The 25,087-nt window shown below is 46.6% G+C and overlaps 11 protein-coding genes across 11 annotated transcripts; 6 read left to right on the top strand and 5 right to left on the bottom strand.

The window, feature by feature from the left end:
- Nucleotides 1–191: 191 nt before the first annotated feature.
- On the bottom strand, nt 192–2,043 carry N7529_012126 (putative MFS quinate transporter; the record flags this gene model as incomplete). The annotated part of the gene is made up of 4 exons (XM_057247652.1): nt 192–1,271; nt 1,321–1,449; nt 1,502–1,691; nt 1,766–2,043. 4 exons carry the CDS (start codon nt 2,041–2,043, stop codon nt 192–194), a joined length of 1,677 nt encoding a protein of 558 aa, XP_057093001.1.
- Nucleotides 2,044–3,574: 1,531 nt separating this feature from the next.
- N7529_012125 (putative MFS transporter) lies at nt 3,575–5,312 on the bottom strand (the record flags this gene model as incomplete). The annotated part of the gene is made up of 4 exons (XM_057247651.1): nt 3,575–3,993; nt 4,071–4,702; nt 4,751–4,991; nt 5,060–5,312. The coding sequence occupies 4 exons, from the start codon at nt 5,310–5,312 to the stop codon at nt 3,575–3,577; spliced, it is 1,545 nt and encodes a 514-aa protein (XP_057093000.1).
- Nucleotides 5,313–6,502: 1,190 nt separating this feature from the next.
- Nucleotides 6,503–8,804, top strand: N7529_012124 (Zn(II)2Cys6 transcription factor; the record flags this gene model as incomplete). The annotated part of the gene is made up of 6 exons (XM_057247650.1): nt 6,503–6,603; nt 6,648–7,335; nt 7,498–7,572; nt 7,704–7,956; nt 8,005–8,228; nt 8,277–8,804. The coding sequence occupies 6 exons, from the start codon at nt 6,503–6,505 to the stop codon at nt 8,802–8,804; spliced, it is 1,869 nt and encodes a 622-aa protein (XP_057092999.1).
- Nucleotides 8,805–9,641: 837 nt separating this feature from the next.
- Nucleotides 9,642–14,485, top strand: N7529_012123 (putative ABC multidrug transporter; the record flags this gene model as incomplete). Its single annotated transcript, XM_057247649.1, has 13 exons — nt 9,642–9,845; nt 9,898–9,942; nt 9,995–10,157; nt 10,213–11,051; nt 11,255–11,654; nt 11,708–12,601; nt 12,654–12,829; nt 12,878–12,971; nt 13,035–13,342; nt 13,396–13,602; nt 13,660–13,819; nt 13,894–14,333; nt 14,387–14,485. 13 exons carry the CDS (start codon nt 9,642–9,644, stop codon nt 14,483–14,485), a joined length of 4,029 nt encoding a protein of 1,342 aa, XP_057092998.1.
- Nucleotides 14,486–14,927: 442 nt separating this feature from the next.
- N7529_012122 (uncharacterized protein) lies at nt 14,928–15,337 on the top strand (the record flags this gene model as incomplete). The annotated part of the gene is made up of 2 exons (XM_057247648.1): nt 14,928–15,174; nt 15,198–15,337. The coding sequence occupies 2 exons, from the start codon at nt 14,928–14,930 to the stop codon at nt 15,335–15,337; spliced, it is 387 nt and encodes a 128-aa protein (XP_057092997.1).
- Nucleotides 15,338–15,355: 18 nt separating this feature from the next.
- On the top strand, nt 15,356–15,662 carry N7529_012121 (uncharacterized protein; the record flags this gene model as incomplete). Its single annotated transcript, XM_057247647.1, has 2 exons — nt 15,356–15,409; nt 15,474–15,662. 2 exons carry the CDS (start codon nt 15,356–15,358, stop codon nt 15,660–15,662), a joined length of 243 nt encoding a protein of 80 aa, XP_057092996.1.
- Nucleotides 15,663–16,015: 353 nt separating this feature from the next.
- Nucleotides 16,016–17,018, top strand: N7529_012120 (5'/3'-nucleotidase SurE; the record flags this gene model as incomplete). Its single annotated transcript, XM_057247646.1, has 3 exons — nt 16,016–16,187; nt 16,246–16,340; nt 16,392–17,018. 3 exons carry the CDS (start codon nt 16,016–16,018, stop codon nt 17,016–17,018), a joined length of 894 nt encoding a protein of 297 aa, XP_057092995.1.
- A 1,134-nt stretch (nt 17,019–18,152) lies between these two features.
- N7529_012119 (NPP1 family protein) lies at nt 18,153–19,052 on the top strand (the record flags this gene model as incomplete). Its single annotated transcript, XM_057247645.1, has 4 exons — nt 18,153–18,382; nt 18,438–18,502; nt 18,563–18,889; nt 18,952–19,052. The coding sequence occupies 4 exons, from the start codon at nt 18,153–18,155 to the stop codon at nt 19,050–19,052; spliced, it is 723 nt and encodes a 240-aa protein (XP_057092994.1).
- Nucleotides 19,053–19,264: 212 nt separating this feature from the next.
- N7529_012118 (sugar porter family MFS transporter) lies at nt 19,265–21,155 on the bottom strand (the record flags this gene model as incomplete). Its single annotated transcript, XM_057247644.1, has 7 exons — nt 19,265–19,518; nt 19,586–19,694; nt 19,741–20,053; nt 20,109–20,484; nt 20,540–20,657; nt 20,711–20,974; nt 21,066–21,155. 7 exons carry the CDS (start codon nt 21,153–21,155, stop codon nt 19,265–19,267), a joined length of 1,524 nt encoding a protein of 507 aa, XP_057092993.1.
- A 696-nt stretch (nt 21,156–21,851) lies between these two features.
- Nucleotides 21,852–22,052, bottom strand: N7529_012117 (GNAT family N-acetyltransferase; the record flags this gene model as incomplete). The annotated part of the gene is made up of 1 exon (XM_057247643.1): nt 21,852–22,052. One exon carries the CDS (start codon nt 22,050–22,052, stop codon nt 21,852–21,854), a length of 201 nt encoding a protein of 66 aa, XP_057092992.1.
- Nucleotides 22,053–22,694: 642 nt separating this feature from the next.
- On the bottom strand, nt 22,695–23,986 carry N7529_012116 (putative endo-1,4-beta-glucanase; the record flags this gene model as incomplete). The annotated part of the gene is made up of 4 exons (XM_057247642.1): nt 22,695–23,090; nt 23,168–23,342; nt 23,396–23,738; nt 23,800–23,986. 4 exons carry the CDS (start codon nt 23,984–23,986, stop codon nt 22,695–22,697), a joined length of 1,101 nt encoding a protein of 366 aa, XP_057092991.1.
- Between the last annotated feature and the right edge of the window lie 1,101 nt (nt 23,987–25,087).

Below are 25,087 nucleotides of genomic sequence, written 5' to 3'. Positions count from 1 at the left end.
GAGACGAGGGCGGGGGGAAGGAACAAGTATATAAATTAATGAGATAGCTATTCTGTGGACCTTGAGTTTAGTTCAAAATATTCATTCATCATATCAGCTGTATTAACTAGGAGATAACCTTTCTCTCATGACCAGCGAAGTGAGAGATACTCGATCGAGTAAAGGCATGACATAAAAAGGCAACCAGCCACCTAGACCCGAGCCGAGGGATCTGATCTTTCAACATGTTGGGCTGTGCCATGAACCTGTGTCGCCATCTCCATCTTCTCATCCACAAACTGGTCCCGCTCATCGGCATCCTTGTTGCCGTACCGGCCAATCTTGTACCATGGCAGCGCAAAGAGACGATCCATACTCTCTAGCGAGCGGCCAGCCGTCTCGGGAATACTGAACCATACCCAAATACCGCCAAGAATAGTGATGGCAGCAAAGCACCAGAAAGTACCCTTGGGATCAATTCCACCCTTAGCCACGGGAAGAAGCATGTTAGGTACTGCACGCGCATTGCCGTACTGGTTGGCAAAGTGAAGGGTCATGGCCATGGATGTGCAAAGAGCACGGATGCGAAGAGGAAAGAGCTCTGCAGTCAAGAGATACTGCATGGAATTCCAGCCCAGAGCCCATCCGAATCCAGAAACGTAGATCATTGCAATCGCTCCTTCACTTGCCCCCTTTTTGCTCTCTGGTAGAACAAAGCCATCATCCACCCCCATACCAGGAACGGCAGTCAAAAAGCCAGCGATGTAAACCATGGCAATCCCCTGCAGAGTGATGCCAAGAAGGAGGGCGCGCTTGCGTCCAATGACATCGACCAAGAATAGAGCGCAGAGAACGGCGGCGACCAATTTAATGATTCCAAACACAGCAGTGACCAAGAGACTTTCGTTCTTTCCTGTGACTCCGAGCAACTTGAACAAATCCGGGGCATAAACGGTGATACTACCAGCACCGGACCATTGTGATAGAAGCTGAGCCATGAATGTAAGGTAGACACGGTAGAGGTTGGATGGAACCAGGAAGGTCTCTTTGAGAACACCGATCGGGCCAGAGCCCATGGTAGCCTCCATCTCAGCTTCATGAGTTGTTTGAATAACACTGATCTCGCGTACAACGTAGTCATCATCGGCCGGGAGACCGCGGATCTTGGAGAGGTTAGAGATCGCCTTGTCGAGCTGGCCGCGTTTGACTAGATAACGAGGGGATTCGTGTTGAACGAAGGAGAGTATGAAGATCAGTCCGGCAAAGATGATGTGGAGACTGGTGGGAACGAGCTAAAACTGTTAGCATTGATTAAGAGGAAGGATTTGGGAGTTGACATACCCATCGGTTATGAGTTGCGTCGCCGAGATTGAGCTCGCATCCATAGTTGGCAAAGTACGCAAGGACAATGCCTAAATAGACAAAGCCAGTAAAAACACAGGTACAGAGACCACGGATGGAGGCCGGAGCCTGTGAGCTTGGTTAGTTTACGTTTGGTATCCGCGAATGCTCAGAAACTCACGATTTCGGCGAGATATACTGGAGCCACAACGACTGTTTGACCAATGCCGAGACCAGCGATGAAACGACCAGCATAGACGGCACCCAGACTGCCACCGTTACCCATAAAGATGGCGATTCCAATAATCCATAAGATACAAAGCTGGCGAGTTGCCCAGATACGACCGATGCGATCACAGACTAGGAAAGCGCTGTAAAGAAAAAAGGACCGGGTCAGTCATACGATAGAAGAAATTGAAAAACCCCATGGGTCAAGAAAACTCACAAAAGAGCACCTCCAACAGATCCAATCTGAACCATGGCGGTGACATTTCCCTTAATGTTGGTTTGTTCCACCTCACTGTATGAACTGTAGTTGATGTACTTTTGAAAGTCCTTTGAGTTGAATGCGCCTGAGATCAAACCCTCATCGACACCGCGGGCAGCACCCATGAGGCCAAAGGAGATAACCGCGAACCATAATCGCCAATTGAAGACCTCCTTAGGCTCGCCGAGATCTTTTAGGCGAAAGATGTTGACTGGTTTCTTGGCTCCGCCGGCCATTGTGAACACTCAAAAAAATGTAGATGAATGTAGCTGGTGAAATTTAAGAAAAAAAAAGAAAAAGATAGAAAAAACAAGGTAATACGAGAGGGGAGAAAAAAGCCAAAGAGCAAGTGGACGTCTTTATAGCTATGGGATCCTAGTCTAGAGGTCATGCGGGGGAAAAATCTGGGGACCAGAGTAAATGTCAGTTAAAGTAAATCTGGGGGCCAAGATGTTTCCTTTTTTGTCTCTATGCCGAGTTCAACTAAACCCCAGAATCCTAGTATCAGCCGTGAGCCGACCATCGGTGATACATCGGGAGGACAAAGGCCAAGTCTGGGGAAAATTGCCAAGAGAGCTTGGATCCCGAATCCACACGGATAACTTCTCTCATTTGATGGCTTCGCCGGTGTCCCTTTTTCCTTCTCTCTTTCTCGGGGGTCTTTTCTATTACCGTACCGATCGATGGGCTCGTGTGAGGTATCCCTGCCACATGGGGTTTGAATACCAATGAGACCTGCAGCCTTACTGCACTGCAGATTCACACCGATTGTAGAATTCTTCAAATCTTCTGTTCCACGTTGTCCTACACCACTAAGATTTCTAAGAAGCTTTTGGATGTTCGCCTGCCATGTGCGCCAAGTCCGGAACTTTCTTCGCTGGGCATGACCAACCGAAGTTGATCCAAACAGTGATTTCGGAGAACGTCCGAAAGTCAATATGGCAGATGTGGGTTTGAGGGATGAAATGATCCACTGAACAAACGCCATGTTCTTTGTCGCGGGGGGCGAAAGCTGGAGAGGTCCCGTTTATGACAGATAACAAGATACTGATTGGTCCACAACCGAGCATTAGTTACATTAGCTTCCCGTGTATGGAATGGGTAGATACACCGGGGCTTGGCGTGGGGTGCGCTTTGACACACAATGATCCTGATCTCTATCTCGCTCGGGTTTGCGTTGCTGTGGAGGGGCAAATAGACTCACGGAGAACACCGTGCCGAGTGTTTTCGGAATTCTTAGTGTCTCGGTGAGGCATATCATCTTCAATTCCCGGGACACAGTTCATTATTAAACTCTGCTAATTACCGATGTCAGGACTTGTGACTTGCTGAGCTTTAGATAAATTGGTCCGTATATCGGCATTTATTATTGTCGAGGGATGATCGGATGCAGCCGCAAGATCATCCACATGGTTCTTGCATTGTAAATCAGAGACGACTTGAGACATAACTACATGGAAGTCGCTAATCATATACATATAGATCTTCTAACTTCATTGAACGCATAGTGACGATGAGTGTGTTCAAATGGATTTCATAGGAAGTAGTGCTCGAGTTGAAAAAGATTCCATCTTTTACAATTTCACTATGTAGACTGACTTCCATGCGTGCACTCGTAATCATGAGCCCGAGAATCGGAGAATAAAACTAACGTGGGTTCAGCGGACGTTCGAGACCGCGACTAGAGTTCACCGGTGCGGAGGCATCCATTCAAAATATGAAACTAAGTTACAGCACAAATGCGATTGGCGGACATGGAGAGCAAGACTAGGGCCGCCAACGGAACCCAGGATTGCGCCAGTCCAGATCCTGGATTTGTTGCTGGGAAAGTCCCGCCAAGGCGTTGGGAACATCAACACGCTCACGTCGACGATTATCCCATGTCATGTAAACCCACAGGCCAGCCCCAAGAAGGAGGGTGGTGGTTGCAGTCGCCAAGTTGAGACCATTCCCTATGTGGTAATTCGGAGCGTCGAAAGGTAGAAAAGACCAGGTGCTGATGAGTCCACCAATATTGCCGAACATCACAGCAGTTCCAATAGCCGAGGATCTTGCGGTGTCGGAAATCACATTCGCCGATACATGTGCAGTACATAGGGCACCGAACGCAAAGGCCCCACCAGCGATAATGAAGGTAGCACCATATCGTACCATGCTATTTTCGCTAGCGAGGAACATGATATAACCTAATTTAATTTCACCAAGTTTAGTATTTGATCAGACATGCTCTAGCAAGTCCATTGGGATCATGAGCAAGCCTTACCTGTCATCATCAGCGGCGGGCAGACGACGAAAAAGATCAGACGATGATCAAATCGCCAGCTGAGGAAGGGGAAGAGAACTGTGAAGAAGGCTCCGACTACATATGGTGGAACCGTGTGGAGTTGTTGCGAAATCACAGTAGCATCTGGATAGATGGTCTTAACGATGGTGGGCGCGAAGAAGCCAAGACCTTGAACAGTGATGTTGTTCAACAGGAAGACGAATGAAGTCGTGATAGTCACAGGGCTAAAGATACCGCGCAGTGTCTTGGTGACGTCCAGTTTATCGAGAACCTCTGTGGCACCCACACGTTCGGATTTGACACGGGCGATGGCAAGGTCTTTCTCGTCCTGCGAGAGCCACTTGGCCGTCTCCGGTCGGTCGGTCAATGTGAAGAATGCAATCAGACCAATGCCAATTGTGATGATGCCTTCGATAGCAAAGATCATGCGCCAGGTGTGAAGAGATCCGAAACTATCGAGTTTGAGAATGCCTGAAGCCAACAAACCACCGAATGCTCCAGCAAGAGGGGCCATGACAATGTATAACGACAGACGGAAAGCAAGCTCGCTTCGTCGGTACCAACGCGAAAGATAATACGCGATTCCAGGTAGTAATCCTGCTTCAAACATGCTAGAGGATGGTCAGCAATTTTGAATTGATCAATGCAGAGATGCCTACCCCAAGAGGAAGCGGACGCCAGAAGCGCTGTGAATGTCGTGAACAAAAGCCGTGGCAACCGAGCAGATACCAAACCCTAGTGTGAGCATCGGAAGCCACCAACCAGGTCCGACCCATTTGCACATGAGATTGCTCGGGATTTCAAAAATAATGTAAGCGATGAAGAAAATTGAAAGCACGGCGTTATAATCATAATTCACCAATCCAAGGTCCTTGTCGAACCCAGCAAGCTTGGCATTTCCTGTTGAAGCAGTCAGCTCATGGACATAATATGAAGAATATGCAGGGTCTGAGCGCTGCCATACTCACCAACGTTGGCCCGATCGATGAAACAAAACAGATACATCACTGCAACGGTCGGAACAATGTAAAGGTCAATCTTGAGTCGCAATCTTGACTCAGCTGCCTTGTCGAACTCAACCAAAGGTTGACCATATTCATCTGTCGCAAGGTAGCCCCTTTCTGCCGCTTCATGGGCAACCTCGCCTATCATATTTTCTTTATGCTGCGAAATCACTTTCTCGTCCCCGACAGGCGTTATGCCTCTTGCGGGGTCAGTCATATTGAACATTGATAGAAGGAATTGAGCTCTGATGAGGGGTCCAAAGATAACCTACTAGATGACAGGGATCAGATTGAAGGGACCCGAGGGACAGGTTTCGGTATTTTTATAGCTCAAGGTGTAAGAACCCGATCGGAAGAGCCGAGTGAATTCTGGGTAGCGGGGGACAGATCCAGGCTTGAGCTCGGCTGTTTGTTCTATTAGTTAAAACCTCAATCTGCCGCTGCCAAGGGGCCATCAGTTGGTTTTTTGTTTGACCGTCAGGAATACCTTGGCATTGGGGATTGGCAGTGCAAGCGACCAGATTATCAGCTGGGCGTTGGTTAAAAGGTCCAATCATAATCGTTTAATCCGAACGCCTTCGTGTCGGTCGGATAATATCTGGAAGGGAAAGGCCGGTCCCGCCATGTTGGAGAATAAGCAGAAAGTCAAGAGCATTGGAAGGTTGATACCAATAAAATGCGGGGGAAATCAAGTCAATGACCGTTAGACATTTCTGGAACTTGCCCACAATGGGGCCGATTTCTGAGATTTCCCCAGACTTTTCACAGATCGACCCCGGACTGGCTCTTGGACCGCCTTGTGAGGGATATCCGAACAAATCAAAGTCTCTAAATATGCCGAAATCTTCATCCGACACTGGATGTGGATATGCTTACAGCCACAAACTAGACAATTTCATCTTCTGCGCCAGAACGCCAAGCATTTCCAAGAAAGAGGCTTGGCGTGTTCCTCGGTACTGTTGAGAAGGTTGATACTTGTGTTGTTTGTATAACAGCCGAGGCAGATCCGATCGGATGTCTATCGGAAGCATCGAAGTCGGATAGGTGGTATATAAGTACATTGATTTTGAAACGTCCTTTGTATGTCTTATGGTACATGTATGGAAAAAGTGTGAATGGGAGTGAATGGGAGTGGATGGGAATGGATGGCAATGGATGATGTCCACGGATGAAGTTCATCTACTGTTCGATCATAGGAAATTTCGATCTAATTACTATACATCAGACTATCTACCTTCATATACTAACTGTGACGTTGGCTTGTACACTTTGGATTTTGACTCCCGGTGACTGTGAAATCTGCCTCAGGCATCAGTACATGATCACGTGGAATAGCTAGCACACGTGACTCGGATATAGCCGGATGAAATTCTCGGATTAAACGGATGAAGTGCAGCGTCTCACTACATGTCGATGTCTGAGGCGTCAGAGGCTCAACCTGGCTGGCGAATTCCTCGCGCATGCGAGGAATGCCGTAAGCGTAAAATCAAGTGCAATGGCTTGACACCGTGAGTTTATCCAGCCCATTGAGTCACACGTACTGATCTATCAGATGCAAAACTTGCCAATTGCGCAACACCCCTTGTACATATAGAGATTACATTCGTCATCGACGGAAGAAATTTGAATATGAGGGATCGAAAGGGAGTCCTGTTCGTCAATCTTCACCGGGACTCCCACCGGGACGTCGTACAACTCCTGTGATGAACGACTTCCCAAACAGTGTTTCTGCCACGCACATGGCGTCGCCATCATGTCAGATGCAGCTGTACTATGGCCCTACATCGCATTTCTCTCTTATGCAGCATATCTACCGAGATCTCATTTCCAACCCCACTGCCCAGCCTGAGCCTTCCGGTGGGGTCGAGGAAGCTGGGGCAGGCTTGGACCTATTTAGCTTTCGTCGTATCTTTTTCGGGACCCCAGACTCACACGATGCTAATAAGCTTCCCGGGACAGGTGAACTGTCCATGACGTTTCTACCGCATGGTCTCGCACAGATGTTTTTATCGCGATATCTTTCGGGTCTTTATCACATGATGCCTCATCGCCCCAAGAGCTGCTATGAGCAGTGCTTGACTCAGCTCTATGATCCGTGCTCGACTAATCATCTGGACACCTTCAGCCAGGCCATTGTGCTCCTCGCTATGGCAGTCGCAGCACTTGGTACTGATCACTTTGCTTGGGGTGATGTGTTGTTTGAACGCGTCAAGGCTTCCATGAGTGCGTTTGATGACGTGGTAAATCTTCAAACAATTCAAATCTCTTTTCTTATGATAAGTCTTTTCTTTTTCGTCCTTGCTCGCTGCATACTAATACAGTTCGTTTGACACGGTAACTACCAAAATGAACAAGGCCGACCAAACTCCGCATTCTTGCATTTAGGTTCTGCCTGTCGTAAGGCTTTATCGGCTGGTTTGCACAAAGATGTAACCCACGGAGTTGATCAAACCTCGGAAGATATCGAAGAGCGACGGGTGACTTTCTGGTCTCTTTACATCTACGAAACGTAAATACCTCATTCTATCTGATTTTTGATCTAAGCACTGACCAAAGAATTAGCTGGTTTTCTTTTCATACAGGTCGCCCTAGTTCACTTTCTCTCAAGGATGTCGCGATTGAGTACGCAAAGGATCCGTTCATCTATCTATTGGCACGACTTTGTAAAACGATCACGCGCTCAAACGAAGAGATATACGGTCAACGGCATGAATCTTTGTTGCACATGTGGAAAGTCGCCAGATCGATTAATGAAGATCTCCGTGGCCACGAAGCTTTATTGCAACGATCATTTGGGTTTGGCCTTGATGCTAAAATCCAGGAAGGATCGCTTGGTATTCGACAAACAATCTTCACTACTTGTAAGTTGATTCCTCTCGAAGTCATGGGCTGATTCTAACAAGTGAAAGTGTATAATCATACCCTTCTGCTCACATTTCGACCTTTCCTTATCTTCCGCGGTCACTGGCAACGGGATAGAAAGATGAACCTTGACAAGCTCGGCACCAACGCCCCTAATCGCCCGAGAGAGACTCCATCGTGGTTAAATGAAGCTTGCAATCACGCCACCACGGCAGCTCAAAAGACATTACAACATCTATGTGAAGCTTCTAGAGCCAGCGACTTGGTCCGGGTAAATAAAATCAATGCTCTTCCAAATTTTTCGCTAACACCTTATCAGCAATTGCGGTATCATGGATACTTTCTGGGAAGCTCAACCTTTACCTTAATCTACGAGTTCCTTCATGATGCAAATCTAGCCCCTGTTTATCTACCCTGGGTGTATGCGTCGTTGCAAACATTGGCAACTATGCGGGCAGGCGACCCGATAGCAAGCACAATCTCAGCTATCCAGACTGTGCTACGCAATTTGAATCCATTGTATGAATGGTCGCCTTATACAACCACAAATTCAAGGCAACTGGGGCAACCCGAAGGCACAGGCATGCAGCAAGGCTCCGCGTCTAAGTATACCCAAAAGCCAGTTCCAAATAACTCTGCTCTCTCCCAAAATCCGTTAATGGGAATCCAGTCTGACCTACCAACATCTCCTTGGAACCTGCCCCAAGTGGAATCTCTCCAAATGCCAGAGACTGGAGGCTCGGTTGGATCTGCCGAGGACCTGCTTGATTTCACGCAGTCTGACATGGGTTGGGACTTCGACTTTTCCACGATGGACCTCGAATCGTTCTTTTCAGTTTATCCATAAAATGATGATCCAATGATTTGACCTCACTTACGTATTCTATGGATTCAAAGAACCAGAAAGCGGGCTTATTTGTCAATTAATGCGCGAAAGCTTCAATGGTCATTCTCCTTCTGGTTCCAAATACAAAATGAAGAGGCGAGGAAAATTTAGGGTCTCAAATCAACAAACATTACACGAAAGGTGTGCTTCAAGACTGTCGGTACTAAAATAAAACCCTCGGGACTCGCACTACACTACAACGAACATTCAAAACGGACTTAATGAGGTCGAAGAGAGAGCGCACGGATTTAGTTTACTTATATCCATCAACAACTGCACACCATACAGCAAGCGGGTCCTAGGAATCGGAATTTCGGGCCTGGTACAGAAGACCTCGATCTTTCTAGACGGTTTCTGCCCGGGATAAGCTTGTGTCTGTCTAAGACCAAACAGATCCACTTCATCCGTGAAGGTGGATTTATATCCGAAGTGTGGATCTGATCGAAGCTTTCGAAGCAGGTGAAGAGCCTTCCCAACGAATGAACGGGCATGTTTCAACATGTGGGTCTATGATGCATCCAAACGCATATTTCCGAGATACTCACTTATGTGAGATTTTCAACAAAATAATAACATTGGTAGGGAGAAAGTTGCCAAGGCCCGTCCCCTTTTTGTTATTCACACTGCGGCGATAGATGCAAGATCCGCGAATCATGATCCACTTCCGGCATTTCGGATATAGCAATATAGACCTGATAACAAATTTGCAATATAAGAGTTCTTCGGTGCCTCAAACATTGTTTACGCCAGGAGCAGTGTGTGAATTTATTATTTTCAATAATAGAAACATACAGCAGCATGGAAACTCCATCTTCAGGCACAGCGACCCCGGTCGATCTGGAGCAAGGTGATGGTCAAATTCGCAAACGCCTGACAGTTACCTTCCGTGATTTGAACGTTCGAGTAACAGCACCAGATGCAGCCTTAGGAGACACATTGTGGTCTGAGATGGACCCGCGCCAACTTGGGGGATTGCTGAATCGGAGCAACAGCCCTAAGAGGGTAAGGTTCAACCAAATGCCACTCTATCGAGTGCTGACCTTTTTTTTCCTAGACAATTCTAAAAGATGTCGGAGGCCAGGTAAAGCCAGGGGAAATGGTATGCTTAACTGATGGTAACAATTAGAAGCAGTGAAGGCTAACTGATATAGCTTCTTGTGCTGGGACGCCCAGGCTCTGGATGTACATCACTCCTTCGAGTTCTCTCTAATGATCGCGATAGCTTCGATGAAGTCGCCGGTGAAACCCGGTTTGGAAGTATGGATCATACAGAGGCCAAGCAATTCCGCCAGCAGATCATGTTTAACAACGAAGGTATGACATGATGAGTAGTTACTAGCAGGAGTTCCTCTGACAGAAATGATATTAGATGACCTTCACTTCCCGACCCTGACCGTCAACCGTACAATGAAGTTTGCTCTCCGAAACAAGATCCCCAACGAGCGGCCGGAAACTTTGAGAAACCGCAAAGATTTCGTCCAGGACAAACGTGATAGTATTCTTGACTCGTTAGGGATTGGACACACCAAGAAGAGCATGGTAGGAAATGAGTTCATTCGAGGAGTATCAGGAGGCGAACGTAAACGCGTTTCCCTTGCCGAAGTCCTCGCTGGTCAAAGTCCAGTGCAAATGTGGGACAACCCAACGCGTGGATTGGATTCCAAGTCTGCTCTTGCATTCGCTAAAATGCTCCGATCCGAGGCCGATCGAAACGACAAGACAATTATTACCACTACGTATCAAGCAGGCAACGGCATCTATGATCAGTTTGACAAGATTCTTGTACTAGCTGAAGGTCGTGTTACATACTACGGTCCCCGATGCACTGCCAGGGAATATTTTGAAAATCTTGGATTCATATGCCCAAATGGCGCTAATATTGCCGACTTTTTGACCTCCGTCACCGTTCTTACTGAGCGTATTGTCCGACCCGGTTGGGAAGAAAAGGTGCCCAGTACACCCGAAGATTTCGAATCCTGCTATCAGAATAGTCCCATCTACAGAGAACAGATGAATGCTATTGTGGAGCCCGACAAATTGAGTTATGAAACCGAAGATCTCAAGCTGGCAGTGTCCAGTGAGAAGAGAAAACAACATATTCCGCGAAACAAAAGTGTTTATACAGCAAATCTCTGGGACCAGATTGGCGCATGCATTACCAGACAGTTCCAGATCATGTGGGGAGACAAATTCTCCCTTTATGTGAAGGTGTGTGACATTTCAAGATTTCGTTTCCGGTTGCGAGAAAATTCCACATGAATGTTTACAGCTGACACTTTGCTTCCTTCTAGGTTGCCTCAGCCATAATACAAGCCTTGGTTTGCGGCTCCTTGTTCTACAACTTGCCCGAGGTATATTCCAGAAACCCATTATATCGGAGGAACAAAGGAGCTAATAGAAATGTACACCAGACAAGCGCCTCGATCTTTCTTCGCCCCGGTGTTTGTTTCTTCCCAGTTTTATACTTCTTGTTGGAGTCTTTATCCGAGACAACTGGATCCTTTATGGGGCGTCCAATTCTCTCTCGTCAAAAGCGATTTGGATTCTATCGCCCTACTGCGTTCTGCATTGCCAATGCCATCACAGATATTCCGGTCGTCATGTTCCAAGTTACTTGCTTCTCGCTAATCCTATATTTTATGGCTGCGCTGCAGATGAATGCCGGCAAGTTCTTCACTTTTTGGATCATTGTCATTGTACAGACATTGTGCTTCATCCAGCTGTTCCGAGCTGTTGGGGCTGTTTGCAAAACGTTCGGAAATGCATCTAAGATCTCTGGATTGCTTTCCACTGTCTTCTTTGTCTATGGAGGTAAGGTTTCAGATGTGACAATTTATCGTGGTTTTCAGGCTAATAGGTCATAGGATATCTCATTCCATTCCAAAAGATGCATGTCTGGTTCCGTTGGATCTTTTACCTCAATCCAGGTGCTTATGCATTTGAAGCACTCATGGCCAACGAATTCGTTGGGCGTAAGCTCACCTGCATTGAGCCTGATTACATCCCATACGGTTCCCAATATTCCAGCTCAGCCTCTCCCCACCGTGGATGCTCAGTGCTTGGAAGTGATGAGAATGGCATAATTGATGGAGCGAAATATATCAAAGAGCAATACAGCTACTCTGTCCACCACATCTGGAGAAGCTTCGGTATCATTGTCGGATTCTGGATCTTCTTCATCGTCTTGACTTCTCTCGGGCTCGAGTTGCGTAACAGCAAAAGCGGGTCTTCTGTTCTACTTTACAAGCGCGGCAGTGAGAAGAAAAACAAGGATGATGAGGCCAAGAAGTCAAACTCAGCGGAGGAGACAGACGTGGGCGCCCTTCTAGGTTCAGTCAAACAATCAACGTTCACGTGGAAGGACCTTGATTACCATGTTCCTTTCCACGGAGAGAAGAAGCAATTGCTGAACAAGGTCTTTGGATTTGTCCAGCCAGGAAATTTGGTCGCATTAATGGGAGCCTCCGGAGCCGGAAAAACAACCCTATTGGATGTGCTTGCTCAACGAAAAGACAGTGGAGAGATCCATGGATCCGTTCTCATCGATGGTCGACCAGTCGGTATCAGCTTTCAGCGAACAACGGGCTACTGTGAACAGATGGATGTACACCTCGAAACGGCAACCGTTAAGGAGGCATTAGAGTTCTCCGCCGTTCTTCGCCAGCCATCTTCTGTCTCTTATGAAGAAAAGATTTCATATGTTGAGCATATAGTTGATCTTCTTGAATTGCGGGACATCAGCGAAGCACTTATCGGAGGCGAGTTCACATCAAATTTGTCATTATGAGATACAAGACTGACTTTTTGTAGTTCCTGGTGCTGGACTCAGCATTGAGCAGCGCAAGCGAGTCACTTTGGGCGTTGAACTCGTTGCTAAACCAACATTGTTGTTCTTGGATGAGCCAACATCAGGTCTTGATGGACAAAGTGCTTTCAACATCGTGCGTTTCCTTCGGAAATTAGTTGATGGCGGCCAAGCTGTGCTCGTAAGTGAACAATACTTGAAAATTCATTCATCTGTACTAATGTGTCAGTGTACGATCCATCAACCATCCGCAGTTCTGTTTGACGCATTCGACGGGCTTCTCTTACTGGCAAAGGGCGGGAAAATGACATACTTCGGAGAGAGTAAGTTTTACCAAAGAGTAAGACGTCATCAATAAGACCCTGACATCTAATAATTGAACGCAGCTGGCAAAGATTCAACCAAGATTTTAGATTACTTCTCTCGCAATGGAGCGCCGTGTCCTCCCGATACCAACCCAGCGGAGCACATCATCGACGTTGTTCAAGGAAGTGCCACCGACAAAACAGATTGGGTCGACGTTTGGAACAATTCTGAAGAGCGCAAGCAAGCCCTCGCCCAATTGGATGCACTGAATGAATCGAAAAAGGCCGAAGTGGACTATGTCGAGGATACTGCTGACTATGCGACATCCCACTGGTTTCAATTCAAAACAGTCTCCAAGCGCCTCAGCATTCATATTTGGCGGTCACCTGTAAGTCTTAATGATTTTCATTCACAAAATCCTTGATACTAACATGTGGTAAGGATTACATGTGGAACAAATTTTTCCTGCATATTTTCGCCGGACTCTTCAGTGGATTTACATTCTGGAAGATTGGAAGTGGCACATTCTCTCTTCAATTGCGACTATTTGCAATTTTCAACTTCATCTTCGTTGCCCCGGGCTGTATCAATCAAATGCAGCCTTTCTTTTTGCATAGTCGTGACATTTTCGAGACTCGAGAGAAGAAGGTGAGAGTGCTCAACCCCGGGACACGAAAGCATGGCTAACACAGTTTACTCTCGAAGTCCAAAACCTACCATTGGATGGCTTTCATTGGGGCGCAGACCATTACGGAGATTCCATACCTCATTATCTGTGCTACCTTGTACTTTGCGTGCTGGTACTTCACAGCTGGACTGCCTGTGGAGGCTAGCATTTCTGGGCATGTCTATCTTCAGATGATTTGTGAGTTTGTCCATGAAATTCAGAGTTTCTGGGTCCAAAGTCAAGTGAAATGCGCGTGGTCTAACAGAACATAGTCTACGAATTCCTATACACATCCATTGGTCAAGCTATCGCGGCATATGCTCCCAACGAGTATTTTGCAGCCGTTATGAATCCTGTTCTGATCGGTGCCGGTTTGGTCAGCTTTTGTGGCGTGGTAGTACCCTATGCCTCAATGCAACCCTTTTGGCGATACTGGATTTATTACTTGGATCCTTTCAATTACTTGGTTGGTGGGCTTTTCGGTGAGGTGATCTGGGATGTCAAGGTCAAATGTGAAGCATCGGAATTCGTGAAATTCAGTGCACCTTCTGGTCAAACTTGTGGCCAATACATGGCCGACTTTCTGGCGGCCCAAACCGGATATCTGCTGGATGAGAATTCGACTGGAACATGTTCATTCTGTCAATACTCTCAAGGTGCCGATTACGCCAAAACATTCAACCTCAAGGAAAAATACTACTCGTGGAGAGATGTGAGTGATCATTCTTTGTTTTGGTCCTCGTCAAATTGCTGATTCTTTGACAGACGGGTATCACCGCCCTCTTCTGCATTTCAACATATGCCTTGGTCTTTTTGATGATGAAACTCAGAAGCAAGAAGACCAAGAGCGCCCGCTCTGAATGAGTGGCCAGCGCAAAGCACAGCGAATTTCCGGCATCTTAATGGCATATTGCAACTGCTTACCAACTTCAATCATCTTCCAATAGTGATATATTTATTCCCTGTTGTTGTCTGTTTTTTAAAAAGGGATACTTGTGCATATAGATGAGCATTCAAGACACTTGCAATGTTTGATTAACCTTTAATTTGCAACATTTTCTTCTTTTCCCATATGTGCCCTGAGAACGCTTCTCTGCTTACCCTGCGATCGATGACAACGAGGATACAACATCCATGTTTGGGCGATCGCGGCGATCACGGTCGTTCGAAAATTCGGGGCTTCATCTTGAAACAGAATTGCTTCCAACCCATCTATCGAGTCCCAAACATTCTTTTCTTTCACACTAGTATGTTCTTCTGGTTCTTCTGGTTCTTCTGGTTCTTCTGGTTGTTTAATCAAACAACAATGGCGCCCCCTTTCCGAGCTGAGCAAATCGATTCTCTAATGCGATCGGCTGAGCTTTTAGCCGCTCGTGCGATCGCTGGCATGGCCACCTCATACTCGCAATTCAACGCGAAGACGCAGCTTGCGACCGAGAATGCTATTGCGGGCGCAGTAGCCAAGCAACCTGAGCTCGGGACTAGACCAATCACTTCGGGCGAGTCTGCAAAAGATAAACTTTTCTCTGGGTTCTTTGAAAGGCTCGGTGAATGTAAATCGTAAGAGATCTCCCAGTCACCGACAGATGTCGAACAGAATTCTCAACAATGAAGACTCTTCAGACATTGGGTATTCAGACACGGGACTCAATGGTTGCTGCCAACCGGGTCTATCGTGTTGGGGCGCGTATATCTCTAAATGGAGGCCTTGCGTAGTCTACTCCCCCGTGGACAATGGCACGAGTGCAAGATAACTATGCCTCCAACCAACCATCTTCATATGCAGGGGTTAGAGTTAATCATTCGTCAATATAGTGTGATGAAAGTACATCTTCCTAATCTAATGTCACAGATGGCTGTCGAACAGGCGTATAGCGCAGAGGCATATTTATCCGACGAGGATTACTTCCGAGATGTCGCAGCGACCTACGCTGCAGATTGGCAAAATCTTTACGATGAAGGACTTCACTCCATCGAAATCGAGAATCCTTGTCTCTTATTTTTCGTGTCCGATGAGTTTAGATCCGGACGCATTGCTTGACCATGGATTTTACGTTTTACGTGTGGAAAATTGGTGTTGGTGAAGGACCTAGCACATCGTATTAGGGGCGAAAATCGGCTTGACTGAAGCAGAAGTTCACTCCCAATTATTGATTGAATCTATACAATTTGTTTTTTTCGCCAAGCATTTCATAAAAATGAAACACTTATGCATAAAAAGGTTAAAATAACTCAAATCGGAGACGTGCGTAGTCGTATTCGAACCGAACCGGCTCTGGTCCACATAGGGGGATCGGCAAATACAGATCCGCCGTGATATCCGACATAAAAGCCTGAAACTTTCCTGACGCTCGACTTCTACATTCTTATTGTACGTTGTTACGCGATTTAATCATGCATTTTCGGAATCTTGCCCTGTGGCCATTGGCCGCTCAAGCTGTCAACATCATCTCGTCAAATGATGATGGCTGGGCCGAGGTGAACATCCGCGCATTGTTTGAGTCGCTGGGAGATTCGGGGCATTCGGTTGTAGTATCTGCGCCTGCTGAGAATCAAAGTGGTACAGGTAAGTTATGCGACATTCCGCGCGAACTTCTAATGACGTGTTTTCTTTTTGGGGATAGGTTCTATTCAAAAGACGCCCACTGCCTTGACCAAACCTTGTGAATTCGATAGTTGCCCATCTGGCAGCCCAGCAGTGGGATACAATTCCTCGGAGGTTAGTTTCTGTCACTGTTGCTTCTGAAAATTTAACTGACAGTTTCTATAGCCCCGACTGGGATACGTCAACAGCTACCCCGCCACTTCGATGAAATATGGCATAGAATCGCGCGCTCCGCAATTTTTTGATGGCTCTCCCGATCTAGCTGTGACAGGTCCTAATGTCGGCTACAATATTGGTTTAGAAGCGTACTTTTCTGGAACAGTGGGTGCCGCTACCTACGCTGCTCACACTGCTGGGATTCCTGCTATCGCTTTCTCCGGCTCTACTGGGTCGCAGACTTCATGGAACACCACGCGTCCTCTGTACAGTGATGTCTATGCCGACTTGGCCACTAACTTGACAAATCAAGTGGTTGCTGCGGGCAAGCCATACTTGCCCAACGATATTTGGCTGAACGTCAACTTCGGCAGTGTGTCTGATTCCGAATGCACCAATTCGGAGGATTTCTCCTTCGTGCTGTCCCGCATCCACGTTGCCATCCCCCTGATCACTCCAGATGATGTGACCACGTGCGGCAGCTCGAGACTCCCAAGCGAAATCGAGGTCTCACTAGCCTCTGGATGTTATGCGAGTGTCTCAGTTGGGCTTGCAAGCTCAAAGAGTGACGCCAATGCCACAATGCAGGGGGTTGTTTTGAACAAACTAGGCAATTTCCTGACCTGCCTACCTTGATTGGTGCAGAAACCCTAGGGGCCTTAATACTATGCGGATCAAGTGCCTGAAAATCCCCACGTGGTACAATACTTTTCTATATATTATTGTATTTATGAGTCTTGAACTAAAGAGCTTGCGAACAATGGCGCGCTTTTGCACAGATCCAGACTAGCTGTTTAATTAAGCCGACGTAGTCCGTACCGACGTAGTCCGTACTATACACGTGCATGAAAGGAGAAATATGGGGCGCCTTGAATAGCGTTTTTAGTGATTAAAATTCCCTTCAGCTCTCTAACCGAGGTTTACACGAAATAGCAGTCTATCCATATGACCAATGCCGCTTCTGCGTATTGGTCTGTCTCACATTGGGGGATCGTATCACATTAGGGGATTTACAGGATTTAGGTATCTTTTGTGTGGGGCTTACATATCAAAGGTACATATAAAACATACTCGAATATCTTATAATGTAAAGTAGACATTAGGATACAAACTAGTCTATTATCATATTTATTATGCTATAGCTATAACTTGGAGTTCTAGAGCCAAAAACTGATAAAAAATTATAGTACTTAAAAAGTTAGTAATTTTCGGAGGCTCTTTTCGACCTTCAAAAATGAAATATTCATCCCTGCCTACATATGAGAAAATTAATATTCAAAGAATTAAGATAATAGGTAGGAATTATACTTGAATACTATAAGCTATATTAATTACTCTAATCTAGTTCATATTACAAGATGTTTAAGAATGGTCAAGATGCACCTTTGTGTACCTTTTATATGTAAACCTCATACAAAAGATACCTAAATCCTGGAAATTTCCTAATATGAGACAGACCAATACGCAGAAGCGGCATTGGTCATATGGTAAGACGGCTAGTTAAAAAAAGCTAAAAAAAGCGCCCCTAACGAATCACTGACTCTGTCGATCGCACGACTTCAATCTGTTCAATCAAATGATTATCCCGACTATACTCCATCAGGACTGAAGACCGTTTTCACAAAGCCGTGTCCACCGAACTAAACTTCTTCAAGCAAGCGGACGCCGAACCGACATGGGAGAAAACATGCCGATCAATGGAGATGGATATACTATATTATCCCTTCAATACTCAAGGCCAATAATCAATCCATCGCAATCTTCCACATCATGATTCCTCAATTGCTTATCGGGCTGACTGCCTTCACTGTGCTGCCTGTGGTGGCCAACCCTCACAGCCTTTCCCGCAGAGGAACAGTCGCATCTGATGAGCTGGTCGGCTTTGCGCAAACTATCCCCAGCGGTGCTACCGGAGATTTGTATTTGGCTTATCAGCCCGATCTGAAGGTAGTAAATGGCTGCGTTCCTTTCCCAGCCGTGGACGCAGATGGAAACACCAAGTAAGTTCGGCAATCTGCTCCTGAACAAACAGGTCCGCGATCCTGATGTCTCCAGTGCCGGACTCAACCCGACAGGTAGCTCAAATGGCGGATGTAGTAGTAGCACAGGGCAGATCTATGGTGAGAATCTTCGATATGCAGCAAATTTTACCACCAAAAACTAATGCGGGCAACCAATAGTGAGAGGCGGCGCTTCCGGTGACTACTATGCCTTAATGTACTCGTGGTATTTCCCCAAGGATGAGCCTTCGACTGGGATTGGCCACCGCCATGATTGGGAAGGAGCCATTGTTTGGCTTTCCGACTCTTCTAGCACTGACGCTTCAAACATTGTGGCTGTCTGTCCATCCGCCCACGGCGGCTGGGACTGCACCACAGATGGCTACACTCTTGATGGGACTGCGCCTCTGATCAAGTATGAATCAGTTTGGCCTGTTGATCATTCCTGTGGTCTCACAACCACTGTAGGCGGCACTCAGCCGCTGGTTGCCTGGGAATCACTGTCTAGTAAGCTGACTTTGAAAATACCACGAGATTCCATAGCATAACTCGCTAACCACGATTTGCAGGTGTTGTGCAAAATGCTTTGGATACCACTGACTTTGGCAAGGCTAACGTGCCCTTCAATGAGAATAATTGGGCCTCCAACCTCGCGAAGGCAACATTCTAAGCTTAAAGCAATGGGTTGGTGAACTTCGAAGAGTTTGATTTGCAACGCATCAGTAGTCTTGGTTATAATACGCATTGGTTGGTCTTGAAGCCGACAGGCATCCCAGCAAGTGAGTGAATAAATATAATTGCTTCTAACCTTGGTATGCTGCAAGTCGAAGAGCTCTATGTAAGTCTTTGGAATTAAGTCTGTCTTAAAATTTCGTAGCGGCATCAAGTAAGTTCGATGTTCTCAATCATGCCTGTTTGCAGCTTGCCCTCCAACTCGGTTTCCTGTGCATGTTGATGAGGAACGACGGTCCGACCTCCCGAGGAAAAGACGCCACCGGTGAGCCCGCCTTTGGCGAATATCAGGTTGATATCCTCCAATTCGAGTCCCTTTGTTTCCGGGTAAAAGAAATAGACGATCGGAATCCAAAGGAAGTTGAGAATGGCGAAAATGATGAACACGCGCCAATTAATGTTTTCTGATTCGAAGTAAGCGACAATGCACAATTATACAGCAAGGATTTGTTGTCAAGATGTGGGACTTACGGATTGCAATAGGTGTGATCTTCACAACTGCAAACACAGACAACCAGTTAAAGGCGGAAGCTATTGCTGCACTCTTGGAACGTAGAGATGTCGTGCTGATCTGATATGGCTGTTAGCTTTCATGAAGTGGCTAATCGAGGGAGGACGATGGTTACCTCAGATGGATAGAACCAGGGCACAGGCAGCCACCCAAGACCATAGAAGATTTGGAATAGGAAGATAAATGCTGTAGCCCCGTATGCGTCCTGGACTTTATCGAAGGATAGCAAAATAGCAACCATCATGAAGCACAAAGAGAGTCCAGCCGCTGATACAATCAATAAAATGCGGCGGCCAAATTTGTCCATCATGAAAAGCGGAAGAGCGGAGCCCACGAGATATGCAAGAGAAGTACACCCAGAAAGAATCATCGCCATATTTCTAGACATATGAAGTGTATCCGTGTACACAGTTGGAGCATAGTAGTTTCTGTCCATGTCAGTTATCTCGTTTCAACGATCCATGAACCTAGCGGACGACATACATCATGTTGGATCCAGTGAATTGCTGCATGATCTCTATGAAGATAATCAAAGCCAATCGTCTCCAATTTTGTGTCTTTCCATGGGAGAAAAAATCCCGCCATCCGACTTGATCTCCTTGAATATCTTCTTGGACTGCCTTTTCCATGTCGGCCAATGTCTGGATGACAACTGGGTCATCGATAGAAACATCGTTAATTGCCGCAACGACATCTCGGGCCTCCTCATACCGGTCGTTTTTCATAAGCCATCGCGGTGTTTCGGGAAGTCCAATAACCTGTAGGACCAAACAGACAGCAAAAATAGCCTGGAATGCAAGGGGAAAGCGCCATTGCAAGGAGGAATCTGTGAAACTAGCTCCGTAGTCAAGCCAGTAAGCTGATAAAACGACAGTCAGCAAATACACTTCAGTTAACAACCCAGTGAACGCTACCTATGCAAAGGCCAAGGATTGTCATGGTTCCCTGTAATGTCAAGAGAGTTCCTCTGATGTCGGAGGGGGCACACTCGCTCTGGTAGACAGGAGCTGTACTGCTGTTCATACCATTTCCCTGAGAAACAAATTAGCATAAAAGTCCAAATATTAGTACAATGCTCAACGAACCACGCCGGTAACAACCCGACCAATAATCAATTGTGCGACTGTAGTGGAGGAGGCCAAGATAACAGTGCCCAAAATCATGATGGTTCCACCACTCATGAGCATCCAACGTCGACCAAATCTCTCGCCGATGCAAAAAACCAGAATGGATCCGATGATACAGCCAATATCGTAGAGAGCCACTATATCTCCCTGTAGAGCGGCATCCGGATTATTGAAATCTCGACCGAACCGGTTGTCCGCCCCAACCAGGCCTGACATAACACCCTATCATATCAAAGCTTGGTTAGTATGAGGATTGGCAAGGAGCGCGTGTTGTTTGCGAGCCCTGTGGCAAGTGCGTAGACCGAAAACCCACTTGATCATATCCAAGGAGTAAGAACGCCTGACAAGAGGCCGCCGTGACCGCGAAGACAAGGGCCCTCCCTCTAAATTGATGTGTAAACATCTCGAAATCAATGCCGATGTTTTGAAAAGAATTCCAACCATGGAATGGTGTGCGTGGAAGCGTTTTTTTATGATACTAACACTGGCGAGATGGAGGCGTTTCTTAGCCATGGGCATAAGTCAGCCACTATGCTTGATCGACAGGTATATTGCTGTATTCACTCTCCCCCGGTGGGCCCCGACCCAAACAATCCGGAGAGTCTGGCAAAAGAAATCGGGGGTTCGGGTTTGGAGACCACGAACGCGGAGAACTGGGGCTGGTTCACCACTGCTGTAGCATGGAGTCGGATCCATTGTTGTGGTCCTTTGCGGGCCGAGGGGCAATGAAGGCCATTCCTTCTTTTCTTTGGCAGCTCGCATTGTCCGTGGCACGGGTAGAGCCAAAAGCCGATATTCCCCACGTTCGGGCTAGTTAGCACCGAGGAGTGGGCCTGATAAACATTGAAAAGCACCCTACGTGATGAAACATGGGAAGAAAAGAGAATATCATAGTATGGAGAAAAGTGTTATCACTGATATGTTGGTACATCTGAGGAATAGCTGATTAATGAGAACAACTGTAAGAATGTGAAAGGGCGAACTCGAAGTACAAGGAGACGCTGGAGTTGCAAAATCCGGCTTCGGCTTCATTTAGTTCCAGTTCTTTACTTCCTTTATACAAACATCTTGATAGTCTTTGATGGTAGAAAAAGAATAATCATTCAAGGACCATGCCAATCGATGATGGTGCAGTCTCCACGAAACCATTCTTCTCATACAATCGCCGTCCAGGTCCATCGGCAAGCAAGGATATATAAGGTTTTCCATCTTGCGGGGCCTCCTGTTTAATTTTTCGAAGCAATTCCTTCACAATAGCATCCCCCAGTCCTCGCTTTTGGTGCTCTGGGTGCACGGCCATATCTGCTATATGGAAGTACCTTATTTCACATTTAGTCTAATGTTGGCAAACTTGCAGATTTCCAGGATATTACCAGCCACCATCTCCTATGATTCGACCCATTCCAACTGGCTCCGATTTGCCCTCTAAAGTGATATAACAGCCATACCAACTCCCTGTAGCAACCGCTGCTGCCTGAGATGTAGTCTTTGGTGATAACCCCGCCAATGAACGAAGATGGACGTAATCGGGCACTGACGGATAGCCAACACGGAAGACATACCCCGAAGGAAGACTTATAACAGACGAAACCATGATTTGGAGGCAAGGAAACCAAAATGTGTCTTGTAGAAAAATGTGGAAATATTCTGCGGGGGAAACCCCATGGCACACTGACCCATAGCTATAGTCGAATCTAACCGCATCAAGCTCACCGAGTCGGAAGGTTCCGACAGGTTTCATGTTGATTCACTTCGGTTGACTAAGACTTATCTTAGAACTTGAAACACACTACGGTTGATGCAATGAGAAATTATCAATTCAAGAAAACTACAATTCAAAGCGCTAAATCAATATACATCAGACATCACTATCTCTCACCAATCGCGCAAGGTTACTCGCTGCATATAGTTCCAATCTTTCGACCCGCGAGAAATCGTCTGTCTATGCAGCTGTTGGGACACACTGAGAGTAGTAAGGGTTCATAGAAGAGCATGCCGCTGCTGATACACATGCAGTGGCCCCTGTCCAGTTGGTTCCTCCGCACTGCCCATAGACAGATTGAGTTGACCCTCCAGTGGCTGGCCCTGTCGTAGTAGGCGCTTCAGTAGTAGAAGATTTGACAGTTGTGCTAGAAACAGTTACCAAAGTCGTAGCTTGGGCCGTGGTAGCTTGAGAGAGTGAGGAGGTTGTTTGGGCAAACGAGGTGGGAGTTGCTGATCCCCCACTTGTTGCACCTGCAGCGCCCGATCCCGTAATTGGTGTACCCGTAGCAGTGATTGCGGAAGTAGTTTGCGTGATAGAGACGGCACCACTATAAAGAGTTGGTCCGGGGACAACCTGGAAGTATTGAGGTTAGGTAAAGACTGAAAGTGGGAAGAGAGTTTTAATAACGTGTGGAATAAGCAGTCACATACATAGGTTGACAAGGAAGTGTAAATGTTGACCAGGATGCCAGGGTCTGTTGGGCTGTACAATTTGGTACCCAAGACACCTGCTGGTACATCCGATCCCGATCCGGTCACTTGGAGGTTGAAGCACTGCGGGTAATTTTGAGCTCCACCCTCAGTGCCTGCGCTGTGAAGTGCGATTCTGGAAAGAGAGTTAGTCCAAGAATTCAATCAGACGGAAGAAGACGGACGCACAATTCATGTCGCAGGACATAATTTCCTGGTGCAATGTTGGGAGGGATCTCGACCATCCACGCTGAGCCTTGAGCTATAAGCTGATCGTCGCCCCATGTTCCAGGAACGGTGGCATCATTGACAAGCCCAACGCCATCAATTTTGAAAAACTCAAGCGTTGTCTTGTCCACAGACTCGCAGCCACTTGAGCCGCAGCTGGCGAGATAGTCAATCACAGGTCCATGATGCGAAGAGGGCCAGTCCGTCCATTGAAGAAAGACTCGGTCACCGGCAGCTACAACTGCGTGGCCTTTGGCGTTGGTGGCGTTGAGATGACAGATGATGTCCGAGGTTGTATATCCGTCTGGTTGGATGAAGTCAGATGGAGAATGGGGCTGCAAAAGTTCAACCATAATGTAGCATACCTGGCTCGATAAATCCATTTCCAGTGTTTGGTGTTCCCCACGCTACTACCACTGGAGGGGTGTCTGTATAAGGATAACTGTTTATATCCCATCCACCGAAAGAAACCCCGTTGATCACGATATTTGAGACGTGGCCATGAGCTGCCACCATAGAGGCGAAAAGCGCCGGTGCGAGTAGTTTGTACATTGCGTCGATTGAAAAGTGTACTACCAAAAAGGGCTCGAAATCAAAGAAAGACCTCGCGAAAATAAAAAAACCAATGGCCAGCCAATGGAAGGAGTTTCGACTGCGTACGACTTTTGATTCAGATATTTGCTCGTGGGCAGTGACGATATTTATAATGGGTGCAAGAGAGGTATAAGCCAAATCTCATGCCATAGTTCCTGTCAACATCCTCAAACCGCCACGGATTGGAACCTGAAACGACCAGAAAACAAACCAATTGGATATATTCTGTGTCAGATTAGCAAAATTAAAGTGATCATTCTGCACGCAAAGTGACAACCCATATGGCAGTCACCCATACAGATGCAGCGCCACCAACAGAAGTTTCGCAGACTCCGTGTCATGTTAGCTCAGGATCATACTCCACAGACGAAGAGAGAGATATGCCAGATGATAAAGGGTCGGAAGTATGGCGTGCCTTCCGAATTTAAACAGGCCCCGCAGCTCTCAAACATGATTCAGTCTCAGGAGGCGCCCTTGGCACGCTTTTGGGCATTTCACCGTGGATGGAAGAATTCGTATATGTGCTTTTCAATTCAAGGCGCAAATTTAGGTGGAAATATTTGTACAGTCAATTTGTGTCGAAGACTTTTGCTCCAGTCCTCATGAGGAAGAGAGGAGGTCAAGAAATTACCGAATGTCTCCACAGGAAATATCCATGGATGACATCTCAAATGACATAAACCAGCAGCAAGGGCAAAACAGTGAGAAGATACAGTCCAATCTCGGAATTTCCCTTCACACGTTATCAAAAAACTGCGTTGAACCAGAGTGTACTTGAAAAGACTCAAAAATGGGACCTTTTGAACAACAAATAGCCGTGGCCGCCAGGCTTTCGTCACTTGAAACTAAAGCAGTCTCAGTCACAGGAGATTTCGGCCTGTATGCAGAGAAGATATAGTAGACTAACCAGAATAAAAAGCAGAAGGTGTAAGTTGCATGTATGTCGTCACAATGTCCACGCTGATCTGAGGAATTAATAAAAGCATAAATCAGTATTGTCAGCAATTTATTCAAGACCTTAGCACGAAGAATAAAGAAATGGAAAAACGGGAAGATACG

Source organism: Penicillium soppii (assembly GCF_028829465.1).
Source record: "Penicillium soppii strain IBT 18220 chromosome Unknown utg000010l, whole genome shotgun sequence".
Lineage (NCBI taxonomy): Eukaryota > Fungi > Ascomycota > Eurotiomycetes > Eurotiales > Aspergillaceae > Penicillium > Penicillium soppii.
This window is presented reverse-complemented; position numbering and strand designations above follow the sequence as displayed.